The following is a 21182-nucleotide window of genomic DNA, read 5'->3' as shown; positions in this document are numbered from 1 at the left end:
CCCTTCTGGAGAAGGGAGCTCCAGCTTGCTGGGACTTAGAAAAAGGCATTGGCCATTTTATCTTATGTAGAATCGTAGTTGGTTACATGAAGGTTTTAAAGCCTAAAGAAATGGAAGCTCCTTTGGTGTGAATTAAATCAGACGACAGTGAATTCTTCTCAGTGGGCAGAAAGGGACCACAGCTAAGACTGCAACACGTCATGTGTGTAAACCAACCATAGAGTCATTTCTGATTAATGTGTTTAGGCTTGAAGCTCGCTGCTGAGCTTGCTGATGTCACCCCTCCTCATCTAGCTGCTTAATTGAACTTTCTAGATCTCTGCGAGGGAACCCAGACTGTCTTCTCCCCAGTGGAAAGCCAAGCCCATGCTCATGAGTCACCTTGCGTTTTCATTTAATTTGAGGCTCTCTGAGGGGGTGGGGGATGGGGGCGGTTTGCTTTCTTTTGCTTATGTTTGTAGCTAGTTGCAGCGAGTTCTGTTTTGTCTCCTGAGAAGAATCTCGGGCTTTCCCACAGCAGGATCAGCAAGTGGTTCTCAGTCACACGCCATGCGTGGTTGTCTCCATCGCGAGGGGGCGGCGGGGCACAAACAAGGCAGCTGTGAAGACGCCTTTATGAAGGCTTAATGAGGACCCTGCAGAAGGGACCAGAGCAGTGGTGTTAGTGGGTGATGAGCTTCTCCAGCACGGTGTGAGGATGCTGTGTCTAAAAGTCACGGTAGAGACTTGGCATTCTGGGATTCCGGGCTGGAACGTAGTTAAAGCCTCTGTGGAGGTACCTTCAGCTGCTTTTGTTTCATTTTTGTCCAGGGGCTCTCTCGTGGTCACTTGGCCTCCCCTCTTTTCTACCTTCTTCCTTTACCTTGTGTGCACTGTCTCCCAGAGGTCCTTGGAAAACTGTGCAGAACTGCAGGATTCCTGTTGTTCTTAATCCTACCAAGTGGATTCAGTGGGTTCTGTAAAGTAAAAAATGCACACCGGGAAGATCTGTCCTACTCTGAAGCTCTCTAGGAAATGATGGTGTTTTTTGTTTTTTTGATTTTTGTTTTGGAAATAACAGAATTTGGGTAATTTCCACTGTGATTTTGAGGTTTTCATTGTAAGGACTTCTGAATCGTCCCTACCCCCAAGGGGAATACCATTCTGAAGGGACGTGTCTCTCAAAATAGATCACTTTTGTCTTGGGTAGACAGATGAGGTAATATTTCTAAGTTCTAGCTTTAAAATCGAATCACTGACAGTCACTGAAACGGGGTCATGGATACATTCGGATTTGTTAAACATTTATGTGTGCTTGAAATTTTTCATGGTCAAAAGTTATTTTGAAATTGCAAAGTCTTTATTAAGAAATACTTGTCGGGGCGCCTGGGTGGCGCAGTCGGTTAAGCATCCGACTTCAGCCAGGTCACGATCTCGCGGTCCGTGAGTTCGAGCCCCGCGTCAGGCTCTGGGCTGATGGCTCGGAGCCTGGAGCCTGTTTCCGATTCTGTGTCTCCCTCTCTCTCTGCCCCTCCCCCGTTCATGCTCTGTCTCTCTCTGTCCCAAAAATAAATAAAAAACGTTGAAAAAAAAAAATTAAAAAAAAAAAAAAAAAAAAAAAAAAGAAATACTTGTCACTCCCCTCCTGGGCATATGCCAGCTTGTCCCTGGGTGTTACCAGCTCTGCAGAATGATAGTTCTTTCTGGTCACTAAACCGAGTGATTTCCCTAGCTAAAGAGAATTCAGATTTCCTGTGTTTTGCCTTCTTCTTCAGACTGCCAAAAGCATTTACGAGATTGTTCATATGAATGGCCACTGCTAGATTTGGCAGCTTTTTCAGGATGACTAGACAGATAAGATTGTTAAAAGCTGAAGCGTGCTCCCCAAATCGGCTTTTACCCACATTGCATCCCCGAGTGCCTCGGAAAAATCAGAAATGGCAGACGCACGGCCGTCTCTTCACGCACACGTGAGAATGTCTCATGGTCTGGGGAGAGGTCTGGAAGGTTCTTCGTCTTAGTTGTCTCCACTTGACCAAAGTTGTTTGTGACCAGGAGAGGTTTTGCAGTAACTGTCTTGTCCAGCATTCATAAAACCAAGGGTTTGCATATGCAAGGAAAAGGAGAGAGAGAGGCAGGCTAATACTTAACAAAGTGATTGCTCGTCACTGAACTGAATGTTTTATATATGTGATCCCATTTCCGCTCCCAGAAGCCCTGCGGGGTGGGTGGTTTTAATCTCATGGAACTCCTAAGAAAATCCGGGCTCTGATTGGTCAACAAGTGTAGTCCAAATTACTCAGCTGCTAAGTAACAGAATGGAGACTTGTACGTAGGCCTCACTCTCAAATGTTTCCTTTCTGTTATTTTGCTCTCAATCTCTGAACACCTCCTTTAATAGCCAGTGATTTATTTCTTTTTAATGTTTATTTTTGAGAGAGAGAGAGAGAGAGCACGTGAGTGGGGGAGAGGGGCAGAGAGAGAAGGCGACAAAAGGCTCTCTGACAGCAGAGAGCCCAGTGTGGGGCTTGAACTCAGGAACCATGAGATCATGACCTGAGCCAGAGTCGGACACTCAACCGACTGAGCCACCCAGGCACCCAAATAGCCAGTGATTTACGCAGAAGCAGAGTGATGGCAGACAGGCCATCAGCAGCCTCCTTCACCGTCTTCCTCAGTGGACAGCCACACAGCGCACACTGTGAAACATCACCCCGTCCTAGAATTCCTTCCCCTCTCCCTTCTCGAAAAAATCCTCCCTGGGCAACGCATTGCAGCATGCTTTTCTGTGCACTATGAGTGATGCGTTAGGTCACTTCCTGCAGCCATTTGTGTGACTCTGACCTCACAGAGGTCTCTAGCAGCCTGCAATGCTTGTCACAAACTTTCCGCCTTAACTTTCTATGCCCATTCGATAAGCCTTCTCGTAAAGAGGACTGTTTGGTGAGTGTTAGGAGCTTTGTGATTACTCTTAGGAATATTTCCTGAAGTCTTCCTTCTATAGAGCAACAGCATAACATTTAGATTTTTTTTTTAAAGTAAGAAGAAATCCTGGGATTTTTCTGGACACTAGCTAAGAAAGAGAGATTATAAAATACACAATCTAGGCCACCCTGTTATCCAGAAGGTTAATTGAAATCCACAAACATACTGGTAGTTGCTGCCTCTTTTCCCTAAGAGGTTTAGATAAAATGCTTACACCTTGTTTTATTTATATTCAGGTTATAAAATGTATCCACAATTAAGAAAATCAGAGTAACTCCCCTAAGATGCTAAACCTTAAGGGAATATTCTTGCCTTCATGTGCTATATAGTTTGCTCTCAAGTATTGATCACCAAGCTGAAAATTAACCTTCCAGGGATAAAAGTAGGTATACCTACAGAATCCAAATTAGAAAAACTATTCTTGTTTATGCACAAGTTATTGTAAGTTCAGGACTGTGGAACAGCTTGCTGTCTCATGCTTAAGGTTCTTAGCTAAATTATTGCACGTAGCAGCACTTGGGTGGCTCAGTTGGTTAAGCGTCTGACTCTTGATCTCAGGGTCGTCAGTTCAAGCCCTGCTTTGGGCTCCATGCTTGGTGTGAAGCCTGATGGATGGACGGACAGACAGACATAAACAGTTGGCACATAGTAGATATTTAAAATGTGAGCTGCTATTTTCCAAGGCACATGGGCAGAGTGCCTTATATATGATACAGACAACAGTTTACAAATATTTAATAAATAAATTATTAAAAATTAAAGGACTAGTATTTTGACAGTATGAAACAGAATCCCTTCAGGTGTAGTAATAAGATATATAAAGTGTGTAGTTGTTTTTATATTTATACATTCATATGTTATATAATATTTATCCCTCTCTATATATCTGTGTATCACCTATGTAGTGTGAATTTTGGTTAAGAGAGCCAGTCAGGCATTTCCCCTCCTCCCCCCCCCCCCCCCCCCCCCAGCATTTTATTGAGAAAATTCTGAAATATGCAGGACAGTTGGAAGAGCTCGGCAGTGACTGCCTACCAGCCTGGCTCTCCCGTTAACTTACTATACTTTGTTACACAGCTGTGTATCTGCCCATTGTTTCTCCATCCATCCATCTAATTTTAATTTCTTGGATGTGTTTCTAAATAGGTTACAGATATCAGTCTACTTTTACCCCTAAATACTTAGAATTCTGTATGTGTTTATAGAGTTGTTGTTTGCTGGGGTTTTTTACATAAAATTTACACACAGTGAAATGTAGTGTGAAGGTTATTATTCAGTGACTTTCCCAGTATTATTGAGTTACAATTGACAAAAACTATACATATTTAAAGCACACAAGATGATGTTTCAATAGACATATACATCGTGAAATGCTTACCACAGTCAGGCCAGTGTATCTGTCACCTCAGAGTTACCTTTTTGTGTGTGTGTGGTAAGAACACTTGAGACTTAACTTTCCTCGCAAATGTCAAGTACATAGTACATAGTATCTGTAGTCATCATGCTGTACCTTAGGTCTCCGGAATTTATTCACCTCATAATTTTAGGTAAACTTTGTTCACTTTAGGTAACCTCTCTACATTTCCCCTACCCTCCAGCCCCCGGGTAACCATCATTCTGGCTGTTTGCCATTCTTAGATTCCATATAGAAGCAAGGTCATGTCATTCTCTGGCTTATTTCACTGAGGCTGATGCCTTCAGGGTCCATTCATGTTGTTGCAAATGGCAGGATTTCCTTCTATTTTAACTCTGAGTAATATTTCCATTCCTTATTCATCCGTGTGTGGACACTTAAGATGTTTACATGTCTTGGTTGCTGTGAATAACGCCGCTATGGACGTGGGGGTGCAGATAGGTCTTCAAGATGGCGGCTTTATTTCCTGTGGACACCCACCTAGACGTGGGATATTGCTGGATTATATAGAGAGTTCTACTTTTAAGTTTTTGAGGGACCGACATACTGTTTTCCATAATAGCTGTGCCTCAGTGACTCTTGATAAATTCATTTATCTTTGTAACCCAAACCCCCATATGGATAAGGCTATTACCATTTCTTTGGAAAGTTTTCTCGTGCCCCTCCTCCATTTGTCTCCTCTCCAACCCCCAGAGGCAACAACTGTTCTAATTTTTTCCCATCGCAGGTTAGTTTTCCTTATTTCAGAACGTCCTACAAATGGAGTATAAATATTATTATTTCTGTTGGGTAAATGAGTGGAATTGATGGGCTGATACATCATTTATGGTAGGAAACCTGGTTTAGTTTTATAAGGAATTCCCAGGCCTTTTTCCAAAGTGGTTGTATCATTTTACATCCTCACCAGCAATATATGAGAATTTTAGTTGTTCCATGTTTTTACCAACACATATAATTGTTTTGTTTCAACTTCAGCATTTCTGGCGTGCGCATAAGTGGTAGCTCATTATCGCTTTGACTTGCATTTCCTTGACAACCAGTGATGATATTAAACACATTTTCATGTGTTTATTAGCCACTTAGTTATCTTCCTTTGTGAAGTGTCTGTTCACATTTCTTGCCCATTTTAAAAAAAAAAATGGAGTGTTGTCTTTTTGTTGTTGAGAAGTAGGTATTGTATATGTATCCTGGATACCAGTCCTTTGTTAGATTTATGTTTTGCAAATGTTTTCTTCTGGTATATGGTTTTCCCTCTTCACTTCCATAAACGTGTCTTGATGTACTGAATGTTTAGAGTTTTGATGAAGGGTAATTTATCAATTTTTTTATGGCTTTTGCTCCCTGTGTCCTGTCCTGTTACTGATTGGTCTGCCCCCAGTCAAGATGTTTTCTTTCAGAAGATTTATAGTTTTAGCTTTTACATTTAGGACTGGAGTCCATCTTAATTTTTTAAAACATTTTTGTCATAGCTCTGTAGCATATAATAATAGGACTGAGTCCCAGTTATACTTAGAATCATCTAGAGAGCTTAAAGAAGAAAAAAAATCTGGGCCTTACCCCAGACCAGTTAATTTAGAATCTTATTACATAAGCTCACTGAACCACTGGTTTCTCATCTGTACAATGAGAGTAAGAATACCTACTAAATCAATTTTTTAAATTTTTGTCTTTAAGTTTATTTTAAGAGAGAGACGGTGCGAATGGGGTAGGGGCAGAGAGAGAGGGAGAAAGAAACCCCAAGCAGGTACTGTGCTGCCAGCAGACAGCCCGATTCGGGACTTGAACTCACAAATCCTGAGACCATGATTTGAGCCGAAGTCAGACGCTCAACCAGCGGAGCCACCCAGGCGCCCCTTACTTATTTACTTACTTACTTATTTAATTTTACAGCGAGCATGCAAGCTGGGGAGAGGGGCAGAGGGAGAGAAAGAGAATCTTAAACAGGCCCCATGCCCAGCGCGGAGCCGGACTCAGAAATCTATCCCACAACCCTGGGACCTGAGCCGAAATTAAGAGTCAGATGCTCAACTGCCCGAGCCACCCAGGCTCCACAGTCTACTAAGTCAAATATTAAAAGAATACATCTAAGTCACTGAATACAGAGCCCCACAGGTGGCAAGTATCCAGTAATTAGGACTCACATTTATGGAATAGTCATGCTGCATGTGTATTAAGTGACAGACCTACTTTTTCAAGCTGTTTGTATAGACAGCATCATTGTTGAGCCTTTTTCATTAACTTTTCATCTACCTCATTATTTGGCAGTTTCAGTTTTCTTCGCTTATGTGACCTTAAATTAAGCAAAACGGTGTCCTTGGGTCACTCCATCAGCTCAGCTCCTGCCGCTGGAGTCCGGGCTGTCCGGCAGAGACTGGCGCTTGTGAAGAATAATAGTGCACATACCTCGGTGTTACTTACTGGGCCCATTCCTTGCCATTTCTCTTGGACTGCTGGAGACTCTTGCTAGCCTGGCAACCATTTGCAGATTTCCAGGATTGCCTAAGCTGTAAAAAAGGAAGGATGTTGGTAGAGATGATGGTTTTTGTGTGTGTTTCGATCCTCCCACGTGCAGGAGGAAAACCAATGATGGCAGCTCAAAGGAGGGAGGGTTTCCATGCCAGTCTCCAGTATGGACCCAGTGTTCTTTCTCCCGGTACACTTGCTCCCTCACACACAGGCAACGCCCAGCCACCCCTTCTCTCCGTCTGCCTTTCTCCGTCCCTTTGACTTCTCTGCCACTCTCAGTACCACATCGTACGGGAAAAAGACAACGTGTATTTAGCAGAGAATTGTTTTGATCATCTGCTTGTAAGACTAGGGGAAGAAAAGCTATGGATTTTTTTCTAAAATATGCGCGCGCACACACACACGTGTGTGTATATATATATATACATATATATATACACACACGTGTGTGTATATATATATATACATATATATATACACACACGTGTGTGTGTGTTTCTTAAATATATTAAATGACTTTCAGGAACTTAGGCTGTCCCTCCTGACCACCTGAAGGAATGGTGCCATGGGACCAATTTAACTAATACATTGGATTTACATGGAGTCAAAACCAGGTTTTTAAACATGTACTAGTTAAACTGACCCCAGAGCACCATTTTTCCATACAATCAGGACTAATTTCCGAGGTCTCTGAAAGTCATTTAGTTAGCAGACATTTTAAAAACCTCTCTAAAGAAAGACTGACACATAACTCAAAAACCGTTAAGAATGGCTTCAAATGTCAGGCCTGGAACATCTATTATGTGACAGAAGCCATAAGTTTTTCCCCTTTCTGATGTGTAAATGGAAAAACAGCATCCCTAAAACCTGGTACTTTCTGTGAGGAGAGGGGAGAATGATGGAAGTAACAGTTCTCATATTCTTATTTGGCAGATCCCCTAAGAACTAAAGCACAAATAAATTCAGTGACTGGAAGGGAATATTGAAAAAAAAAAATCAGACGTTTAAAACAGCCACTTGTTTTCCCTGCTCATGATTAAAAATAGTACCTTGCAACAGGCCTTATATCAAGGTCTAGCCTCTTTAGATGTAAAGATCATCAGATAGATAGACAAAGCGAAAAAGTGGCTTATCTGCAGACACATGCATAGCTCTCAAAAGTCTCTGACCACATTCCCAGTGTGGTTTCTGGTTCCTCCAGGGACTGCTTTCTGTTCCGCCAGGATAGTGTGAAGACTTGATGAAGCCATGAAATTCTCTTGAGAACACTTCAAGTCTTGGGAAAAAGCAACTCAGAGCCTTCTTTAGATTCAGTCTGGCATTAAAGAAAACCCATCCACCTCAGTACTTAAGAAGAGAGATCAGTCATTTCTGAGTGTGTCCTATTTTTCCCTTTCTCGGGTAATAACCACCAGCTCGTAATAAGAGTTGAAAGTTACAATAAGAATACTTGAGTGTGAGAATACTACACTCTGTGCACATCATTCTTACCAGGAGTCGCAAGACTAAAGAACTCGTGTACTGGGTGGGGGAGAGGGTGGTGGGAGGGGGTGGGAACACCCTGGTTATTTAGTTTTTAGGGATTTGTTTGTTTGTTTGTTTATCAGAGATAAAAGTACACACCGAGAAACATCTTGGCACACATCGGAACAACACCGTGTGGAGGACATACCCCGGACAGGGTTCTCCTTTTGCAAGCTGTGTATCAAAAGGCCGCCAATAACTTCCCCACCTTGTTTTCATGTCTCACAGAAGGGTGGATGCTTGTTCTTTAAGTCTCAGGTCGGGGAAGTGCCAGGGCGACCGCAGGCCTTCTTTCAAGGCGGCGCCCTTCCGAGACCAGCAGGTGCCAACCTGAGCAGGGCCTGTTCCTCTGTCCGCATGGCACGTCCTGATCGGGAAGCATGGATTCGTAAGAATATATGATAAATGGCTAAATGGAAACTTAAGCTCCTTTTCATTTCCTTCGAGGCTTTGCCTGTGTGCTTTAGGACGGGCTCATCCCACGTTTCATTTTATCATTCCCGTTCTGTCCCTTGGCACTGTTCCGAGAACTAGAAATCAAGCAGGGGACAGCTGCTGTAACCACTTAGCACAGATCGGGTGGCTCCAAACAACATAAATTCTTTCCTTCACTGTTTTGGAGGCAGGAGGTCCCACAACCAGGGTGTCGGGGGCTGCTTTCCCTCGGGAGGCTCTGGTCGGCGCTCCTTGGCCGTCCTTGGGTCCGAAACCCGTCGCTCCAGGCTCCATCCCCGGTGTGTCTCCCGTGTCTCTTCTGAGGACACTGCGGCCACCCTACCATCGTATGACCTCATCTGAACTAATGACCTGTTCAGGACCCAGTTTCCAAATAAGGTCACATTCTGAGAAGGACATGAATTTGAGGAGGAGGCAGGGAGAAAGCTGGCATCCTGAACTTGGTATTTGTGACCATTTACATTGTTCCTCTGGAGAGCAGAGGAACAATGTAAAAATCATCCATGAATAGTGGATGATTTTATTAAAAATTTTTTTTAGTGTTTGTTTATTTGGGGGGGGGGGTGAAGGGGAGGGACAGAGAAAGAGGGAGACACAGAATCTGAAGCAGGCTCCAGGCTCTGAGCTGTCAGCACAGAGCCCGACACGGGGCTCGAACCCACGGACCGCGAGATCATGACCTGAGCCGAAGTCAGACGCTCAACCGACTGAGCCACCCAGGCGCCCCCTACCCACCATTGCTTTTAAGCGTCCAGGCCAGTATTCTCCAATAGAAATACAATATGTTAGTGTAAACTTTCTAGCAGCCACCTTACCAAAGGACAGCAGGAACAAGTGAAATTGATCTTTAAAAAAATTGCTTTTAATGTTTATTTACTTTTGAGAGACAGAGAGCCTGAGCAGGGAAGGGGCAGAGAGAGAGAGAGGGAGACACAGAATCCGAAGCAGGTTCCAGGCTCCGAGCTGTCAGCACAGAGCCCCATGTGGGGCGTGAACTCGTGAACTATGAGACCATGACCTGAGCCAAAGTCGGATGCCTAACCGACAGAGCCACCCGGTGCCCCTTACTTTGAGAGATAGAGAGCAAGCGGGAGAGGGGCACAGAGAGTGGTAGACAGAATCCTAAGCAGGCTGACAGCACAGAGCCTGATGCAAGGCTCGAATTCACAAACAGTGAGATCATGACCTGAGCCAAAGTCAAGAGTCAGACATTGAAGGGACTTAGGCACCCAGGCGTCCCTTGATGATTTTATTTTAAAATAAGACCTACCCTATTTTAGAATCAGTTTGGTGAAAGCATAATTTTTTTATTTTTTTATTTTTTTAATACTGTGGCCCAGTGAAGGACACACAGGACTTTGCTGATATGGACCTCGAGATCATATCCTTACAGGGTTTCTTAAAGATGATCAGAACAGGGCAGTTTTAGTTGAAATCACCCCGGGTTTACGTCCTGCTGCTGCTGCTGCTGCTCACTGGGAGGGCCCGAGAGCCCATCTGGATCCCAGTGACCCTCACACCTCCCTGTCAGTCTCAGCCCTCATGGATCATTTAGGGAGCAATTAACCGAGGAAGCCGGATGCCACAGAGTGAAGAAAAACTCCTAAGAGCTGACAAGATTCAGCCCAAACGTTATAAAGAATGTTTTGAAGTGTTAGCGTAAACATTTGAAAATACTCTCCTTCTAGAATAGGTCTTGTTTTCTATTCCAAAGCTGAAAGTGCTCATTAGTTTGCATAATTTTTAAAATCTTTCTCAAAGAACTGTAAGTTTCTTTACTCTTAATTAAAGCTTTGGGTAGACTGGCTAATTAGGAAAATGCTGTAAAGAAGGAAAAATAACCACAGAATGGCTTTCCCTCATCCCTGCTCTCTAGCCTACAAGAACACAATAAAATAAAGATGCTAAGACAGTTCAGTGCCCAAATCTGAGAGTGGGATCATGCGTCTTCTAAACACTTCTGTGTATCTTCTGGATAAATTCATCTTTTGAGTGTCAGAGTGTTCATCTTTCTCTCAATGTATGTGTTGTGCTGTGTGTAGCAAACAGAGGACTGTCAGGCTACTTGGGATCAAAACTGTACTGTTGCAGACTCCAGAAGTTGGCCAGGGAAAAGAACATCATCACTCACTAAAGACTCCATTGCCAGGACTTGGTTATTTTATGTGACATTTGGCTTGATAACACTGCCAGTTCTGTGTGAAAGGAGGAAAAGGAATCGAGTTCTTCTAGTCAGGCATTTGTGGCCAGAATGTGGGCTTTTTGGCAGACCTTAGGTAGGGTCATAAGCAATTCTGCATTTTGCAAAAGGACTCTAAAAACAATTGCAGACTTGCTTTTGGAATATTGACTTCAGAACAACATTATTGTAGCCAAGCAGACAACCTTGTTTTTAGTTAAAGCTTGTGGGGGGGGGAGGGGGGGTTTGCAGGGAATTAAACCTAAGAGTATATGAGTTTATAGAGTTTTTATGCAACAGAAACCCCAGGTAACTCAAGAGTTCTCTTCCTTCCAGTGTATGGTATTGGCCTACAGAACTGACCTGAGCCCGAGGTAGATGCTGGTCCCCCATAAGAAGGGAATGTTCTGTCTACCTCTAATAAGAGGGGAGAAAGAGCACAGACCTAGACTTGGCCTTCATTGGCAGCCATTTGAATCCAACTGTGATCATGCTGTGACCTTGTGGTCACTCTACAGCCACTCCTGGACCGGGGATAATGAGGCTGTCCTCTGGGTCCTGCCATTTTCAACTGTGCATGCCTTCTCTCCGTTACAGCCCGAGGAAGAGCAGTTGGTCTGTGATATCACCGGATCCAGTTCTTCCACCGATGACACGGCTTCCTTGGATCGACATTCCTCTCATGGCAGTGACGTATCCCTCCCCCAGATTTCAAATTTGAACAGGTCCAGAGATCAGCAGTGTCTTGACAGCTTCTACAGCCATGGGGCTGGAGCTGAGGGTCGAGAGAGTGAGGGCGAAGCTGCTGGCTCAGGTGAGATGGACGAGGAGGAGATGGACAGCCTCACCGAAGTGCCCACGAACCGCTCTGTGCTGAGGGGCTCGATGCGCTCCCTGTCCCCTTTCCGGAGGCACAGCTGGGGTCCTGGGAAGAACGCGGCCAGCGACGCGGAAATGAATCAGCGCAGGTGAGCGGGACCCAGCACAGCTATTTGTTCCGTCTCTCAGTGTCTGCTTGCTTTTGATCGTGTGATCCGGTGTTATCGTGGTAAAAGAACATAGGAGACACCATGGTACAGAAGAAAGCCTAGAGGGCTTTGGAATCGGGAAAATCTGGGTTCAGACCCCAGCTCTAGAGATCACTGTGTAGATAACCTTGGGCAAGTTACCTGATCCCTCTGGGCTTTAATTTTCTCATCTGTAGAATACCTACCTCTAAGGATAGGTGTAATAATAAAAATCTCAAGTGAAGTATGGTTGCTACATGGTGGGTGTTTAATGAACAGGAATAGTCCTTCAGGCCAGATCTGTTCATAAAATGCTTAGATTAAAAACTTTTGGAGGGAATGGTGTCCTGTCAGTTTTGAAACAGACATGAAATCTTACAGTCCAAATACTCTCCATTTTCACACTGCTTCCCAGGAATTGTCCTCCGTTTCTAATGCAGAAAGTTTTGTTAAAGCCTAAGTTATTACTTAATCAGCAAGAGAACAGGAGAATCATTCAGTGTCATTGAGTTGTTGGTAGTTTTCCATGTATGCTCCAGTCTTTGGGGACTTGTGTACATATGACCCGGTCTCAGACCTTCAGTTTGGAAGCAGGCTATAAGGTGGTTTAGAGTGGCTTCTGACCACAGTCTGCTTACAGGAATTTAAGCAAATGATTTTAGCTCTAACGAACAAGTGCCGTGATGCCCATCAGATATACAAAGTTGTGCTTACAAGAGAGCTACTTTCTTGATGAAGAAAAGCAGCTAAGGGGGCAGGCTGATAGTTGTTTTAAAACAGGTCATGTGAAAAACTCACCTGGAGCAGTTACTGCTTTTTTAAAACAAAAATTCCTTGACATGGCTCAGATTTCATAGCTGTAGATGCATGTAATCGGATTACATTCACTCATTTATTCTTTTTTTTTTTTTTAAGGTTTTATTTATTTTTGAGAGAGAGACATCGTGAGTAGGAGCGGGAGGGAGAGGGAGAGAATGAATGAATCCCGAGCAGGCTCCTTTCTGCCAGCACAGAGCCCGATGTAGGGCTCGAACCCACGAAACCGTGAGATCATGACCTGAGCTGAAACTAGGAGTCAGATACTTAATCGACTAAGCCACCTAGGTGCCCCTCATTTATTCTTTTATTCAGCCAACATACATTGAGCACCCACTATGTGCCAGGCATTTCTAGGTTCTAGAGACACAGAGGTGAACGAGACAAAGTCCTGCCTTCATGGAGCTCACGGTAATACCTTACACTTTGTTAATTTGCCACTCTTCTCAGACTCTTTTAGTAACAGACCATGTCACATAATTTTCTGTGACTCCACATTGGTGGAGTTCAGGGTCTGCCCTTGAAAACCTGCAGTTGTTTTATCTGGTGGGTAGTTTTTATACACGATCAAAATCATAGATTATGTAAAAATCCATTTCTAAAAGCTCTCCTTGCCGGCTTTATTCACGCTGTACTTTTTTTTTTTTTTTTTTTTAAAGAACGCGTCCGGGGCGCTTGGGTGGCTCAGTCGGTTAAGCGGCCGACTTCGGCTCAGGTCATGATCTCACGATCCGTGAGTTCGAGCCCCGCATCGGGCTCTGTGCTGACAGCTCAGAGCCTGGCGCCTGTTTCAGATTCTGTGTCTCCCTCACTCTGAGCCTCCCCCATTCATGCTCTGTCTCTCTCTGTCTCAAAAATAAATAAACGTTAAAAAAAAAAAAAAAAAAAAGCGTCCATACCATTATAAATAAATAATAAGGAGGGAGGAAGGGAAGGAAGGAAGGATGTATTGTCAGAAATGATAACAACATCAAGAAACAAGGGTTTATTTTATATGCAATCCATTTTTCTTTATAGCCCACTGGGGTTCCTTGTGCCTTGACTTTGATTTCAGGGCTGGATAGGACTGTAACCCAGATGAGGAAATTGAAGCTCAGACCTAATGATTTGCCTGAGATTACAAGACTGAACTAAGACTGGAACCTTATCAGTTATCTTTATTTTCAACCTGTACAGTATCATGGCCTCTCCTATTTGAGCCTCGCCTTAAGGATCACCTCACACCTCTGCCCCGATGCCTCTGGAGATAATGGAATGACTTGAATTAGTTTGATGCTTACCACATTATCTGCATAGAGTATAAGCTGAATTTTAAAGTCTTAAGAAGACCCTTTTACAGCTTCAAATTGCCTTTTTTAATCCTTTTACTTTTGTAATTTAATAAACCTCATTCCTTGTCACCTGATTAACCCTTTGGAGGAAGGAGGGAGGGAGCAAAGTAACCCTCCCCAGGATTTGTCAGGCTGTCCGGCCTCTTTGGTTCTGATGTTTCTTACTGCTCAGTTTTTCATTCCCTCACTTCCTGTACCGTTTGTCTGTGTGGATTGTCTCTTCCCTTTGTGATGTCCGTGTGCTTCATGCATTTGTGTCCATTTTGTTTCACCTTGACACTGACCTCTTCCACCATTCATTTTCAGTTCATTGCGAGTTCTTGGGGACGTTGTCAGGAGACCCCCCATTCATAGGAGAAGGTACAGAGTTCACTAACTTGATGGACTAACCATGTTGCCTCTGAGCTTAGTGTACTAACCAGCATCTCATTTTGCTTAATCCGTGATTAAACCGTCTTTTAAAACAATGTCACGTCTGCTTCAGGAAAATAAGACATAGGTACTTGTTCATCGCTGATGCCTGTTGCATATGAAATGGTTTCGTGAATGTGAAATTTTTTCCTTTTCTACTTTTATCTTTAAAAAAAATTTTTTTAATGTTTTTTTTTTCCCCATCTTGTACTTGTGTTCAGATGATTTTGATAATAGGGTCTTCCCAGTTCTCCCTAGGAGAGTTCAAAGACACGTCAGTTGTCCCTGAAGAGTGCTTTTTCATTCTCCCCACCACCACCCCCCCAACGCCCAAAAGGGCCAAGAACCAGAAATAATTGTGTGCTGGCACACGGGCCCTAACATATTTTCGATGCATTCCTTAGTAACTGGATGGAAGCCTTTATGTCTAGGCCACCTGACACCTTGCACACCATTGTTTTTGTTTTGTCGTGTTTTGTTTTTTAATAATTTTTCCCCCTCTGGGGAGTCCACATCCCTTCTGGGGATGTGGTCGTTTCTTAAAGCAGGTAAGAGCCATCAGCTCATCTCTCCGGGGCCCTTGCAGTCTTTCAGTCCCTTACTTATTTTTTGTCAGGTAACATTTTGAAGCTAAAAATGAGTAATTTATAAGCTGAAAAGTCATTTCTAGTCACACAGCGCCGATTTGCTTTTCAAATGCTGAGTTTTACTTTGTTCAGAAGTCGTCATTCGTGACCTGTTCTTCCGCCGTTTGGGGAAGAAGATTTAGAAAGCCACAGACCGTGGTGAGATTGCAGGTAGCCCCTCGTATTGGGAGGCGTGTGTCAGGAGGTACTTTCAACTCCCCACCGAAGCCGGCCCTCGGGAAGCCACACATAGTGATCCTCCCCCGTTGTCTTTGCAAGGGCGGGCTTCCTTTAATTCCAGCTCTCAGGCACAAAATGGAGTTCGAATACAAATGCTCTCATGAATCTGCGGTAATCAGGGCTCGGTTAAGTTTTTCTCCCAGGGGAACAAGTTGGCAAGTACCCTTTTCAGTAGAGGTACCCGAAACCTTTAGAGATCTGTTTGGCTCTCCGTTAAAGCTCTTCAGCGTGACCTTATTAAAAGCACGCACGTGCTGACAGTGGAGGGTGACAGGTTGCTGGATGCGGTCCCAGTGAGCTGACAGATGAAGCTTCGTAACGGTGCCAGGTCCCACTTCACCCTTAGTCGTTTTTCTGCAGGAAGAGCATGAAGTACAGTTTAAAATTTTATATGATGCCTTAGCCAGTCAAGTTGAAACATCCCTACCAGTGTTCACAGGTGCGGGAACAGGATATTTGTGGGGTTTTTTTAATCTAGAATTTCCTAAATCTCAAAATAAGGCCAGAGAACCATTAAATGTCCCTTCCACTGATGGAGGGATGAGGAGATTTAGGGTGCCCCCGAACACTCTGGTGAAAGGGGTTTCCTGCCGGAAGCCAGGGCAGGTCTGTGGCTCCTGGAGCCTCGGGACCGCTGTGAGGTCCCTCTTGCTGTCTCCCGTCACTCTTCTTTCTCTTCAGCCTCAGTTTCATCCTGCTTTCTCACAGCGTTACCATTTTCTGAGAGTAAAGGGATGTTTACATCTGTAGAAGGAGATTTGTTTTCTGAATGATTCGATAATGTCAGTTCAGTCGCTGATTTACCATGTGGTGTTTTCAATAAGTTGGATATTTTAAAATTTTTCTTGACAGTTTGGAGATTCAAAATTAAGTTAATGTCAGAGAATGGGCTTCTGAGTCTCGTGTTTGTGAGATATATGGAGGCTTGCTCCCCTCACATGAGCAAATTAGAAGTCTTTCTGATACCACTTCACAGACTGGAACTATCTCTGAGATGCGTATTTCTCCTTTGTGCTCCTGCCCTTGGGAGCTTTGTACTTTAATCGGGTTTTAAGTGTTTTACTATTTACATTATTTTTAAGATATTTATTTTAAAGATTTACTTTTAGGGGTAGCTCTTCTATTTTCCCACCATTTTCCTTGTCTCTTTTCCTCTATCAAAAACCCGCACTTGTCAAGAAAATTGTTAATTAGGTGTATTCAAGGTTAGGGGTTTTTGCTGTCTGCAGATCTTCCCATTTGCAAGATTCCAGAGGGAGCTGAGTGGGTGTTAATGTTAACCCCCCCCCCCTTGAAAATCAAAAGCACGTCACTTAGAACTTAAGACGCCAGATAGTAGCAGTGTACTTTTTAAATGATCGCTTTTGTTCATCAAAAATCCTTACGTACTGATGAAGCTCCCTTTACAGTGTACCTCGTATTTTGAGTTGTGTGGTTTTTTTTGTTTTTTGGTTTTTTGGGTTTTTTTTGGCCTGGTCATATTTACATGGTATTTCCAACCCTAGATTTCCTGTCCCTCCCACTTGAAAATAAATATCAGTGCCAAGGTAATCAAAGTAGATGATCAGATGAGGGTTTTTTTTTAATCTTGTGGGGGAAAATGGTTGCAAACCTAAAATTAAGACCCATTTTTGACTTAGTACCATGGAATTCCTTTCCTTTTGAAGAAAGTAAATGCCTTCGTTATCATTAAAATACAAGGAAATATGGCCTTTGTTACAGCTGTTTACCTTCAGTGCTTAACAGCCTAGTGAGTAGGGATTAAAGGTGGGTGTGAGTATTGGTGGGATATCATTATTATGAAAGACTTAGAATGTGTCTGGCTTAGACGGACCCTTCCTAGAAACACCTGAGGAAAACCAGTGACTCAGCCCACCCCAGTGCACTTTGTCATTGTCCCTTTTTGTCAAGGATGGGTTTGGTTCAGTTAGGGATCATAGCCATGGTCAAGGAGGTCTGGGAGTGGTGGAGCTTGTGGAGAGAGTGCCCCCCCACCCCGCCCCCCGGCAGCAGAGGCTGCAGCCCTGGAGGACACCTGAGGAGGAATCTGTGGGCAGAGTGGGCTCTTTTTTTCAGAGTCCGGCAGAAGGAATTCTTGGGTTTCAAATCGGACTTGTTACCCTGTAACAGACACCCACAGTCCTTTCCAACACAGTGTCTAGAGGGATATTAGTAGCACAGTTTTAAGTTTCCATGGTTTTTGTGTCTTTTTCTAAATTCTCAATGTTATGTTCCTAATTTTTTGATAATCCAATAAATCCATCTGTCTGTAACTGTGGCCTTTCTTTTCAAACCCAGTAATCCTATCCCTGTTTGCTCTTTTCTCCCTCCATTTCTGTTTCTGCCTTTGATGTCATCCCCAGTATGAGCTGGTGTCCTTCTGGTGTACAATATTCTGCTGCCCTGAGTGCTGACTTTAATTACAGAAGGTACGGTATCGTTACGTGTCCAGCCACCGAAGGGGGAATCGTAAAATACGGCACCTGGGCTTTTGGCTGGGAGCTTGCTTCTGGGTGGCTAGAATGCATATGGCAGCCCGCTTTGGCTGTGAGCACAATGTTGAGTTCCTGCTGCTGCGGGCATCACTGATCCAATTGAAGGGGTATAGCCCGGGAGTCAGATAGTGTACTCTGATGCTTCTGGTGTCCCAAGTGGCTGTAGATTTGGTGTTTTCCGCACAGACTTGTATCTACGGTATGGCAGACCCCTTCTCTCTTTGTTCCGGTCTGTCCTCATTCCCGGAACCTAGGGATTCTCACATCCTGAAGAAAACAATGACAGAAGCAAGGCCACAAATACGATGAATTTTTATTTCTGTTGTGTTTCCAAGTCAACCAATCTCTTCAGGTTCCAAATGCATAGATTCCTCAATGTTTCATATTTTTCTCTCAGCAGCCAGATTTAATTACTGAAACATTTTCAGGATTAAATTTTGTGGTAATAACACATCTGGTTTTCTCAGGCTTCACAAACAATTCACAATAGAAAACTAAGTTTCTTCTTCACTTAGCCTGTCTTATTCCTGCCATTGAAAATGAGTTTTACAGAGACATTTACTTCTACTTAATCATGGTTTCTATTGTCGTATTGAAATAAGAAAAACAAAATCCATTGTTTCAATTACCCACTAGAGAAAAATAGAGGCATATGGTTTCAGTTCATAATAAGTAGTTTATGCAATACAAAAAGGCAAATACAAGCCCTTCTGGACTGGCGCACGAATTCATTTGTGGAATTAACTGTGCAGTTGGAGCACAGATAACTAAAGAGCTTCCGTGTACCTTCGAGTGCACTTCCAACCGCCTGTGAGTGAGAACATGGTCTGCTCTGGCTGTATTTTGAGATCTCGCTTATTTTAAAGAAGTTCCCACCGCAGCTGTACCAGATGTGAATTATTCTGACCAGCAACCCCAAAGCTCATCGATGGCCACCCTCTCTCTGTAGTTTCCTGCTTACCAAAAAATGCTTTTCACCCTGCAAACCGCAAAATCTGCCCACCAGGGATCCCATTCTACATGCCATATCCTAAATTTGCCCCCTTTCTGGGCCAATATCAAGACAAGACAAACAAATTAAAGCTCTTAGACATAGTTGCTTTTAGCTTTTGTTCTTTAAGGTGTCCTGTGTGCCCGTCTGCAATCAGCAGTTCCCAGGAAGCCTGTCCAGCAGGGATTGTGTGGCCACGTGTGCCCAGATGATACTGCTCATAAGTAATCCCGACTTCCCGGGGTCGACACGAACCTGTGAAATTAGAAAGGTTGACTGGCCTGTAGTTGAATGTAAAGTTATAAAGGTCCACTTAAGCGACACAAGGGCAATTCTGAGTGTCCCTGCCTGTTTTCTGAGAGCTACTCATGCACCTGTTTTCTCTGTGCCATGGAATTCTTTGGCATTAGCCTAGTTTGGTTTTGGCGGGGATTAATTACATCAGATCAAGGAAAAACACACCTACATAAACGATAAATAAGATAATCTGGTCTGTCTGCATGGTATATTGAAAAAAAAAAATCTTGAGAAAATGACCTTACATGATCAACATTTGAATAAATTGAAGGAGGTAAAAAACCTAAGTGCATATGCTTTTTCAGCCTACCAAGACCTGTTGGGGGACAGGTAGGTGGCGCTCATTTGTGCCGTGCTCTGGTCGATAGCTTTGCTAGGTAACTTAGAAATAATCTGCCAGCAACACTCAAAGCACTTTCATATCTTCCACCCTTTCGGAGACTCAGAAGTCACATGAATTAACTCCTTTGCTCTGTGTTCAGTTTCAGCCTAGAAGGCTTGACAGGAGGAGCCGGTGTCGGAAACAAGCCGTCCTCATCTCTAGACGTAAACTCTGCAAACACCAAAGAGCTCAGGCACCCTTTCAGTGGGGAGGCAAGGGGTGACTCTCTGATGTCGCTTTCAGAAGAGGATCTGGAATCAGGCCAGAGAGAACACAGGATGTTTGATCAGCAGGTAAGGCTGAAGCAGGTGTATGCTGCTCATTTGGAAAAATTAACTGTACTTCCCTACATGTGTCTTCACGTCGGGAACAGAGAAAGCAAGACTTACGTTACCATGAGGCTAGTTACTGTGATTGCTTACCCACTGTCTAGTACACCCCATCTAGCACAAAGCAAGGTTTTAGCACTTAACTAATTCCAGAATACCATTCATCTGCATGGATTTGAATAGTCCATCAAAGCAGACTTTTTTAAATTAGGAAAGTATCCAGGATATTAAATTGGGTTTTTTCCTTCTTATCTGAGGACTTCTTTCACCATGCCAGTAGTAAAATGACTCTTGAAGTATGCTACACAGCATTGTTAAATTTCCCAATTTTTCAAAAACCTATACCTTCCTGGAAAAAATAGATCTTATTCTTTGCCTTCTCACATTGCCTGGGAAATGGCTGTTTCTTTCTCTCTGCTTCCTGTCACTGTGAGAACTTCTCAGAGAGCATCTTCACTCCCTGCCCCCGCCTGATGCTCTCTTTGCACTGCCACTCTCCTAGGACTCCCTTCTGGGGGCCCCAGCTGGCCGTCCTTGGCCAGTCAGGTGATTTCCCCAGCACTTGTCACCTGGGGCAGGTCCTCGGGAGTTGGCCTGGAGAATTGGAATTCCATGCTTTTATAGCCCACACTGCTCCCGGCCCTTTTCCGGGGCCAAGGGGACTTTGGATTGATTCCTGGGAGGATTCTGTGATACACCTGAATCTTTCCTTTCTTTCTTTCTTTCTTTCTTTCTTTTTTTTTTTTTTTAATTTTTCTCAACGTTTATTTATTTTTGAGAGAGAGACAGAGTGCAAGCAGAGAGAGAGGGAGACTCAGAATGTGAAACAGGCTCCAGGCTCCAAGCTGTCAGCACAGAGCCCAACACGGGGCTCAAACCCACAAACTGCGAGGTCATGGCCTGAGCCGAAGTCGGACGCTTAACTGAGCCACCCAGGTGCCCCAAAACATTTCTAATTAAACAGACAACAAAATTAAACACCTGTCTTTGGATAGGTGACTGGAGTTTTAGATAGAAACGTAATGAAACATTTCTAATTAAACAAACCAACAAAAATGTTAAACAGCCTGTTCTCTGAGTGGGAGACATAGGTTTTACGTAGACGTTTAATGTTTTGTATACCCCACTACATAGAAATGCTACGACCAGATAGAAACTGGACACTGGAGGATTACCTTAATGCATCACTTAGGTGAAGACCCAGGAGAATTTAGGCCTGATGAAAATCAAATTGAAGGCCCAAAGGGATTTTGC

The 21182-nt window shown here is 43.6% G+C and overlaps 1 protein-coding gene across 11 annotated transcripts in view; it reads left to right on the top strand.

The window, feature by feature from the left end:
* The window catches only part of AKAP13 (A-kinase anchoring protein 13), a 337030-nt gene that overhangs the window by 239769 nt on the left and 76079 nt on the right, over positions 1 to 21182 (top strand). For 7 of the 11 annotated variants that reach the window (XM_078448990.2, XM_078448984.2, XM_078448986.2 and 4 more), the window contains exons 11-14: positions 11601 to 11971; positions 14464 to 14517; positions 17798 to 17863; positions 19700 to 19892. In XM_078448990.2, the coding sequence (XP_078305116.1) occupies positions 11601 to 11971; positions 14464 to 14517; positions 17798 to 17863; positions 19700 to 19892 (684 nt within the window). The remainder of the gene's footprint in view (positions 1 to 11600; positions 11972 to 14463; positions 14518 to 17797; positions 17864 to 19699; positions 19893 to 21182) is intronic. The other 4 variants (XM_078448991.2, XM_078448988.2, XM_078448989.2 and 1 more) reach the window with 2 other exon arrangements.

This window comes from Panthera onca, chromosome B3 (genome assembly GCF_046562875.1).
Source record: "Panthera onca isolate mPanOnc1 chromosome B3, mPanOnc1 haplotype 2, whole genome shotgun sequence".
Classification (NCBI taxonomy): Eukaryota; Metazoa; Chordata; class Mammalia; order Carnivora; family Felidae; genus Panthera; species Panthera onca.
Note: the sequence above shows the minus strand (reverse complement) of the source record. Positions and strands in the feature narration are given on the sequence as shown.